The sequence below is a fragment of the Carassius carassius genome, chromosome 6 (genome assembly GCF_963082965.1).
Source record: "Carassius carassius chromosome 6, fCarCar2.1, whole genome shotgun sequence".
Lineage (NCBI taxonomy): Eukaryota > Metazoa > Chordata > Actinopteri > Cypriniformes > Cyprinidae > Carassius > Carassius carassius.
In genome coordinates this window covers 25,823,767-25,833,476 of record NC_081760.1, presented here as the reverse complement: position 1 = coordinate 25,833,476, position 9,710 = coordinate 25,823,767, and the positions used below count along the sequence as shown (strand labels likewise).

The following is a 9,710-nucleotide window of genomic DNA, read 5'->3' as shown; positions in this document are numbered from 1 at the left end:
TTCCATAACATTTTAAAAATAAAGTTCAATTAGTTAATGTTAGTTATTTTTACTAACAATGAGCAATACATTTGTTACAGTATTTATTAATCATTAATGTTAGTTAAAATAAAAATACAACTCTTAATTTTTAATGGTAGCTAAGGCTGATTAAATAACATTAACAACTTTACATGGTACAACTTTTGATTTGAATAATCATTTTAGTAAATACTGAAACTAATAAAAGGCTTACTAATATTGATAAATGCTTTCAAAGTATTTTTCAATGTTTCATGTTAATCAATACTAATGTTTACAAACAGACCTTATTGTAAAGCGTTACTGTAAATTATATTTTTTTAATTTGTAGCATTACATCAATTAAAGTTTATTGTACCGATTTGATTCAACCAAAAATTTATGAAAAGCATTTAAATAAATAAATAAATAAATAGATACATTTTAAATATGTTTATTCATTTTAAATCCCATTTTACATTTATATCATTACATCGACCTTAAAATTAATTGCAGTGATTTAGGGGTTTCTATCAACTCAGATTTAAACATTTCTAAAAATCGTTTATGAAAGAAAAAAAAAAATCACGATTTCATCATTTTAAACCGATTGTCATTTTATATCATCACATTATGTTCAAAAAGACCCCCCCCCCCCCAATCCATTTGAATATTTATTAGTCAGAATCTATTTTCTATATAAATATATATAAAAGAAAATCCTTCGTGGTCAGTCAAGTGTACACCCTGAAAGCTTGGGGGCACCTTGTCTCTTTCTCGTTGCTCTGTCGGGCGAGCTCCTCTTTCTGAGAGCCAGTGAGTGAGTGAGCGAGTGTGTGTGTGTGTGTGTGTGCGCGCGCGCGCGCGCGCGAGTGAGTGTGTGTGCGTGCGTGTGTGTGCGCTCTGCTGTTGCTGCCCTTTGATCCCTGCATTAGTGTTAGTTAGGGGCTCGGAGACACACTTACAGAGAGCAGCCATAGTCAAGACACGGCAACAACAACAGCACCTCCTCCTCTACTCTTCCCTGTTCCCAACAATACACTTAACCGAGGACAGCCAGGTGCACGACAAGTCCCTGCCATCAGGCTCCCTCGCGACATTTCAATGGGAAAAGACCTTTTTTCTTCTTATCCCTAAACAAGAAGGAGAATGTGATAAAAGGGGGAAAATGCCAAGGAGGAAACAGGAGCAACCCAAGCGCCTGCCTTCACGTAAGTCTTTTTCTCGTTCGGCGCGATTTCAGCGCGTCTCCGTGTGTTTTGCGCAGTAGTTTAGGGTTAAAGAGGTGAAACAGACAAAGGCACGGCGGAGGTTATTTCTCCTTTTTTAGGTCTGTGCTAGGCAGCCATGTTGGCGACGAGGGGGCTAGCGGAGCGAGCAAACTAGCGGTGCCTTTAATTGCAGATAATCGATAAAGGTCCCGTTCCGCCTAAAGGTTGCGGCCAGTAAAGCTCGCGTTATCGCCGCTTATTTGGCGCTTATGGCCGCGCGTCTTTTCTTATATGTGTCCGTGCGAGCGAGGCAGAGACGCGCGGAAGGGAAAGGGGAGGATCTGAGGATCTGGCCGCAATAAAATGAAGGGTCAGTCGGATCAGACTGAGAGCCAGACTCAGCCTTCTATCCGTGCCCCTGCCTTTACTTAGCTCCAGCGCTATCTAGCAGCGGTCCGCAACTTAAAAACGCGTCCTAAAATACATTCGTGCAACTTTCCGCCTTCCGCGGTCGTGTGTGTGTGTGTGTGTGTGTGTGTGTGTGTGTGTGCGAGCGACTTTTTTCTTTCGTTTGTCGAGCGGGATTTTTTTAAGCTGAGGTATTTTCTTCCACCCCTCCCAGTTCAGTGGGGTTCGTGTCTGCAGGCTGCCTGTGTCAAAGCCGTGGTCGGTCACCTGAAGTTCAGGGTTTTTTTCCTTCCTCATGCAGCCATTCATTGCAGACAGTCTGCGATCAATAACGTACGAAAGGCGAAACGCGTTAATCTCTCGCTTCGAAGCTCTTGCGACGGATATCTCACGGCTTGCAATGCTTTGCACGGGTTGCGTTTGGGATTATTAATCGCGAAATTCGTTCATTTGACCCTGTGTAGCTGGATGTTAACATTGTGCTTTTATCAGCTCGCTAATAACGGCTGTAGTAGCGTGAGCCGGCCGCTAGAGGACACATGACGTGTAGAGTGTGGAAAACATCGATCAGAGGAATTGGTGAAGTGTGGCACGGTGGCACTTTAAGTGCACGAAAACAAGCGCTCATAATGCATCTTTGTGCGTGTTACCATTCAAAACCGAAACGGCGCCTTTTGGGACTTTTTTTTTTTTGAAAGTCTGAGACACTGTCTTTTACTGCTCTCTGGAATTTTCTGCATGTATTCTAGCAGCATTGCATTGTGCTGACTTTTCTTCATAATGCCAAACAAGTTTATGTTTGCATCCATTGGACTTGTCACAGTCATTTCTGCCATTTCTACTCGCTTTTTATCTTTTATCAGAAATGCAGTCCAAAGTTATCACTTTGGAACCGCTTTGATTTGATTTTAAAATAAAGAAACTTATTGGCGGGTTTAGTGAATTGCTTTACAGTGTAACAAAATGTAGAAGGCAGTTATAATGAATTATTGAGTTTTATGAAATCGTTCAGATGTTTCACAAAATTCAGCAGTGAAGAAAACTTTTTTTTTAATGAAATACAGGATATAAACCACTATATTATAATGATAATGCATTGTAACTAAACGTATTAATTAAACCTAACTTATTAAATAGACATAAAATGTTATTTAGTAACAGAAACTCAGGGTATGGTACATAAACATTAATATTATAATAAGTGTGTTATAACTAAATGCAAATTTTCTTTTCATAATTTAAATAACTTTCTTTCAGTCATGGTTGTTTAGAAACTAGACATTTGTCCCACCTCTGATTAATGCCGTATCAAAATCACCCACTCAGCAAAAGCTGGTCTGAAGTTTGGTGGCGCTCCACGCAGCCGTGGAGGAGTGATGTCACGTTTCATTACGTTCTGTTTGTGTTCATCGTACTTTAACATCTGTGAGCAGAGAGGCAGACGACAAGCACAATTGTTCATCTAAATTTAGCTTCTTGATTACTATATACTGTCTTGAAAGAGTTAAAAATATGAGTTCGGGACAGTGGAATTCGTGTGCTGGGACCGTTTGTGTGCTCTTTCAATAAAGTAACATGCCAGGCATCTGCTGTTTTTTTTTCAGTGAACGTTTCCATGTAAAGGCTGTGGCATATCCTTTTGCAAGTGTATCTTTCACTTCCTTTTCTCAAGAATAGAAATCTGAGTTCAGGAGTGCTTGCGTCACGATGCGCACGGGTCAAGACGTGCAAGAGGGCCCTGACACAGTCAGATGATCTTCTTGACAGTTAAATATGACCTTTGGCTTTAGTGCTTACCACTGGGATTACCAATCCACGGCCTGCAAAACACTGTTGCACACTCCTTTTTCCAGAATTAACACGTTTTGTTCAAACTGCAGGTCATAGTTCAGCAAGCTTCCAGTAAATTAATCGCGAAAAAGCAGCCTAGGTTAAAATGTTCCTGTCTTGTTAAGCTGTTTTCCTCAGTTTTACACTCTGAGTTGGAGAGGTCGACTGAGGTTACCTCTTTTTCTCCTTTTCTGCTGGTTCTTTGTCTTACTCGCAGGCATCCATTTTGTGCAAGAACATAGCCCGTATCATTCTTTCACCCTGACCTTTGCCATCGGCTAAAATGTCTCCCTATGGGAGCCAGCCGTTTCCATTGTACACACATGATATTTAAGGTTATCTGCATTTGCAAATGGAGGAATTGGAGCATTGCACGGATTTCAGCTCTCCATTACAGACTGACGGCAGAGTGTGTGCGACTGGGTGGCTCTCCACCTTACCGTAATGGTGGGTCACTGGCTCCTTTCCACTCATCTATGATTATAATGACCTTGGCTGGGCTTGGGCTTGAAAACATTGGATTAAGGGGAAAGGAAAATGAGGGGAGGTTTCCATTTCGCTCTTGGCATCTGATTTGTAGGAAAAAATCTGCCAAGAACACCCCCTCCTCCTCTTCCTCTGCCCCACCAACTTGATCAGGCTCTCTCACCGGTGTCTGCCCATTTGAGCTCAAGCGAATAATGATACACAGGCTTTCCTCTCAGAAATGAATTAAAGGGCAGAGGAAGGGGTGGTGGATGCTCTCCTGAACAAGTGCTCACACAGAAAGGGGCTTCAGCCAGGCATGCTGAACCAGAACATTTAGATTAATTTGGCTAGCTGGATCGCCTGGCTTTCATCACAGGTGTAGTCTAGCTGTGAGTGCTCAGTCAAAGGCACTGTGGTGACATAATTTAGACAATTTTTGTACGGCTCAATAAAGAAGTTGCATCTTTAAAATGACAAACCCACAAAGTAGCCTGCTTTAGCCTAGGAAAGCACTGAGGCCAAGCTCAAAGTTTAACATTAAGGATGGGAAGGACTGCTTGCTCTGTTTTCAGTCTGCACTATATCTATATTCATATTTTGTTCATGCATGTGCATTTTACACCTTGCAAAGAGAAACATTTGCTTTTCTGTACCATTTGTTTGCTAAATTTGCTTGTCAACTTTTTAAACTTGTTAGTTGGCTAAAATGATCTAGCTGGCTTGATACAGATGAGGTTTTGACTAAATTCTAAGAATGATTTGAATCGTCTTGGTAGCGTCAGTGTGAATGGGTTTAAAATTACAAGCCACTCAGAAATGTTTTCACAGTCACTGGTGTTTAGGAATTCTTGGCGTTTCTTGGGGGATCATATTAACTGTATAATTATTGTACAGGTCAGCTGTTAATATTTAACATTAAAGTAAATTAAAATGTGTAGATCATTCCAATTTTAAATACATTTTTAAAATCTTTTTAAACTATAATATTTATTTGACATGCTTTTGTTTTTAAAATTATAAGTGTGAATACAAATTAGCCTGGTATTCAAAAGTTTGGGGTCAGTTTTTATTTTATTTTATTGTATTTATTTAAAAAAAAAAAGAAATTAATACTTTTATTACATTAAGTAAAAAATCTAATAAACAGAAATAACTGTTGTTATATTATTGTTTCTGTTGTGCTCTGATCCTGTCCATCGATCTTCCCGAGGCTGTAAGTTAATCAACATGCTCATTTATTAAGGTTTTCTCCTAACTAAAGGACATGCCTTGTGTTTGTATGTTTTAATGAAGCACTACAGACTCTGAATAAAAAAATTCTGAACCCAATGTTTCACCCACCCAAGTTTCAGTCAAAGCCTGTATGGAATAAAAGTGCCTGAGCTGGGTAACGATTTTCCGCATGTTGACAAGTCACAACATGGAGATCTACAGCTCGGAGAGCAGCCCTTTGGCTAGTGGCGGCCCAGCAGTGAGTAATAATCAGCCCATAGCAGGCATTCTGCTGTCAGTGGTTCGTAAGGAACAGCTCGCTGGTTCAGCTGGGGAAAGGGTGGGGGGAGCTCCTGGAGAGCTCCAGGCACTATCCTGTGTTGTTGTACCACACAAGTGCATCCATCCCCTCCAGGATAGACCTTTAACAGGCTGCTAACACTGGGCCACACCGGACAAAGGATCGAACAGACAGGTCCGACGCAGGCCCAGGCTGCAGTACTGTGCCAAACTGTGATTTGATTTATGAGTCAGTACTCTGGGTCTGTCTTAAGATGAGATGAGGCATACTGGGCAGAATCAAAGAGCAGTCTGTTCACTTGACAAGGAATGAGAAGAGGCAAGTCACTGTCAGTTTTTAAAACTGGATTTCAATTATCAAATTTTAGAGGAGGCCTTGGAAGTGGGGAGGTCAATAATACCTGGAAAAAGCTAGCTATATGTTAGTATTCCCATTCATCTGAATATGAATCTGTCATGTGACTCTTCTGTATGCGACCTGCTTGCTGCCATTTTTGCTCATTGTGGTTCATGGCTGCATGTTTTTGGAGCCAGTTGCTTCAGTGGTAAATACCATGTGCCTATAATCACTATAGAGCCACAGAAAAATAATGCGAACAAATAATGCTATTCAGATTGTTTCATCAAATACTGGGAAATATGATTTGTAACATGATAAATATGTAGGCTAACCTCCCATATGTTGCTGCTGCTTAGATGTCAGGGCTGAAGGAACATTAAGACTTTACATTCACACTTGTTTTTGGAACATAGTCAAACACTTATATTATAATACATTATATTACATTACATTATATTATAAAGACAAGTAAATCCAGGTAAATGGGGTCACTATACATCCCCAGTTTACTTTATTAACTGCATTAAATATGCACTAATTTGCATACATTTCCTAAACATGAATCTGAACTTTGGATAAAGACAAGTTAAAAATTCTTATTTGATTTTGGTGTATGTATTGTAAGTGCTGCTGAAGTGGAGATTCCTGATTCATTTCTGAATTTTACACTGTAATATTAATTAAGTCTGAATTTTTTCACTGACCCAGAAACATTCTTAACAATAAGCCCTGATGTTATTATTTTGTGTAGTTGACAGTAGTTTTAATACATTTCTCATTACTTTGTGTGAAGTGCACACATGCTGCGAGCTGCTGAGCTTCAGCCCCATGCCTGCTCCATGTGCAGTAGAACAAACAGAATAGAGTGCAATTTATTCATTTTGAATCACATAGTGCAAACAGAATATGAACAGACTTTTTGCTGTTTTTAGACATTGACTATTTTGACTCACTTGCAGCCAAAAGTTTGACCACTTGATTAGAAGTTCCTTGAAGCCGTATTACACCAGTTTCATTTTTAAACCAACTGATGTTTAATAAAATCAAATGGATTTTTTTTGTTTTCTTTCTCCACCTTGAAATGGACTTCAGATGGCAACAATTATTGAGTGTATTTAGATTTATTAGATTGTCCCCAGTCCTGATCAGTTCTGTTACCAAAATGGCTACTTGATGTTGTTTTTTTCTTGTTGCGATTGGGAAGGCTGATTCCACACCAACAAAGTAGCGCCAAAATGCCAAGTTTGATTCAACTAGACAATTTACTCTCACAATTTTGCAGCTGTCATAATCATAGTAATTATACAACAATAATGATGGTAATTGCTATCATTGTCATCATTATCATCAAGAGACATTGGGACACCAATGTTGTCTTGGAATGGAACCGGTTATATGTATACGCTTGTCGGGATTTCATTGAGCTCAGTATGCCTTAAATGTGAAATGTGTGTTAATATTTAATCGAAACTTAGACTAATTCCATTTTCCTCCATTTCCAAGAAATTGTGCTTGATAAGGGTCTGAAATTTGGGTATTCTCCAAGCTCAAGGCTAACTTCACCTATGTCACGTCTCTTAAGCCTGGCTCACACTACAGGATTTTTAGCCTGATTTTGGTGTGGATTATCTGGCAATGTGAGGCGTTCACCGATCGAATCTCGCACCTCCTGATCTGCTCGCACACAAATCGGGGCAGCCCCGATTATTATCAAACATGTTTGATATTTAGGATTTAAATCGGTATGATAATGACTATATGATTACGTCAGTACTTTCACAGCCAATAAGCAAAACCGCAAAACAGCTGATGTAGAGCTTCGTTGGATAGTGGTGGTAGAGGAAACTGTTTCTTGAAATTTTCTTAGTAACACAACTGTCTGTAATGTGTCGAAATCGCATCACAAGTGTAAGGAGAAAAAGAAACCACGGGAGTGAAATCGCCTCAGTTTTGAATGCACGGGTGAGTGCACAAAGTGCTAGCACACTAAAAAAATAAAATAAAAAATAAAATAAAAAATGTAATAAATAAATAAGTGACGATCTGCTGCGTGAGATCACGTGAGGTGCTCCCTTTGGCATCATAATCTTAATGATATCTTGCAGAGAACATAATCATGTTAATGAGTTTAACTAGCAGACTAGCAGCTGTAATCCAAGGGTTTTTCTGGAAACGGGGCTGTTTTATAGCTAAGAAGATTAAAAGTGCCAGGAAGGAACAGACAGAAGAGTAGTGGCAACCTGAGGTATTGACAGTTTCCAAGGGAAATGGTATATCATTGGCAAGTAGGGTTGCAAGTAGGGCTGTGTATTGCCAAGAATCTGGCGATACGATACGTATCACGATACAGAGGTTCCGATATGATATGTTGTGATACATTGCGATACTGTCAGCAAGGCGATATATTGGGATATTTCTTATTTTAGGAATAGGATATATTTTTATGAAAGCTGTCATTAACAATTTAATCAAGTTTATTTGTGTAGCGCTTTTTACAATACAAATAGTTGCAAAGCAACTTTACAGAGAATTAAGTTTCTACAATATTTAGTAGTCGCTTATCAGTGGTGACTGTCAGTTTATGTACATATGGCAGTAATTTGCGGAAAAATCAATTAAAGATGTAATCAAACAGACGATGGAAACTATTAACAGCAATCATTATATGATGCAATCAAACTTATAGCAAAATTTGGTAATCCTGTATGTTGTAAGAACACACCACCATATGCCAACCTTAGCAATAAATAAATAAAAATGATTTAACCAGAACTCAGTGGGATCTGCATTTGCAGTAATCAGTCCTTGTAACATTTCATGTTATTGAACCACTTCTTGTGCAGTACGAGTGAAGGGTGGGGGTGTTGGGAATTAAAGTTCTTTAAATTTACAATTGTGACATACGTCATAAAATTTTGATCTGAACAAAAAAATCTGCTTAATATCAATAAAAAAGTGCTTACATGATTCCTAAAGAAAACAAAACAATTGTAAAACAGTTAAATAAATACATTTTTCAAACATTTCCACTTGGATTTACCAGGTTTTTCAGTTTGTATTTCCACTTTGTAGTTCCGCGTGGAATCGCCGAATCCGTGACGTGAGCACTGCACCAACTGCACAAAACGTCCCCAAAATAAGAGACAGCTGCAGCCCTCGCCACGGTCCCGTGGTAGACGTTACTACAAAAGCCCAATTGACGGCACACTTCAGCTTTGTACACCGCACCAGGAACAGGGACAAATCTTTCATCCTCCATTACTAGCAGTGATATTAATGCTAACAATAGTGGCATGCCCTAATGCTAGTATTTCCTGTTACTCTCAATGTCGTTCAGAGTTGAAGACTGCCATTTAGCGGTCGAGATGTAAACGAACGAAACAACTGACATTAATCTTGTATTAATTATTATTATAATTTTCTTTTTTTATATTGATGTTCTGTTTTTGATCATTTGTACAGTATCACCAAACAAAATATCACGATACTCACGTGTATCGATATTTTCTTACGTCCCTAGTTGCAAAGGAGCCAGAAATTTCCAGAAAGAATGGGAATGGGAAAGTCATCTGGGGAATTATGGAAATATCCCAAGTTTGAAACTTAACAGGAATTTATGGGAATATACGTGAATTTAAGGGAATTAATGGGAAATTTGATAAAACTATATCATATACAAACATAAATATAAACATTTTGTTTGATCATAGGCTCACATGCATGCAAACTAATACAAATGTAAGAAATTACATTTTTGATTTTGATTTTTTTTTTTTTTTTGGTGGACGTGCTTAAACTTGCTTACACTACCATCTTACTGACAAACGTTTTTTTTGTATCATATTAAAGACAAATTTAATCAGCCTATTCTACTTATGTTTCTATGTGAAGTTGAAATCAACCCCAATTTTGCTTTAAAAAGCATGGCTATTACTTTTTAT

At 38.6% G+C, this 9,710-nt stretch overlaps 1 protein-coding gene across 5 annotated transcripts in view; it reads left to right on the top strand.

Annotated features, from left to right (window-relative positions):
• Positions 1 to 933: 933 nt before the first annotated feature.
• Positions 934 to 9,710, top strand: part of LOC132142542 (zinc finger protein 827-like) — a 74,264-nt gene continuing 65,487 nt past the window's right edge. For 3 of the 5 annotated variants that reach the window (XM_059552495.1, XM_059552494.1, XM_059552493.1), the window contains exon 1: positions 936 to 1,211. In XM_059552495.1, coding sequence (XP_059408478.1) covers positions 1,169 to 1,211 — 43 coding nt within the window. In that variant the 5' untranslated portion in view covers positions 936 to 1,168. Of the gene's footprint in view, positions 1,212 to 9,710 lie in introns of all 5 variants that reach the window. The other 2 variants (XM_059552498.1, XM_059552497.1) reach the window with 1 other exon arrangement.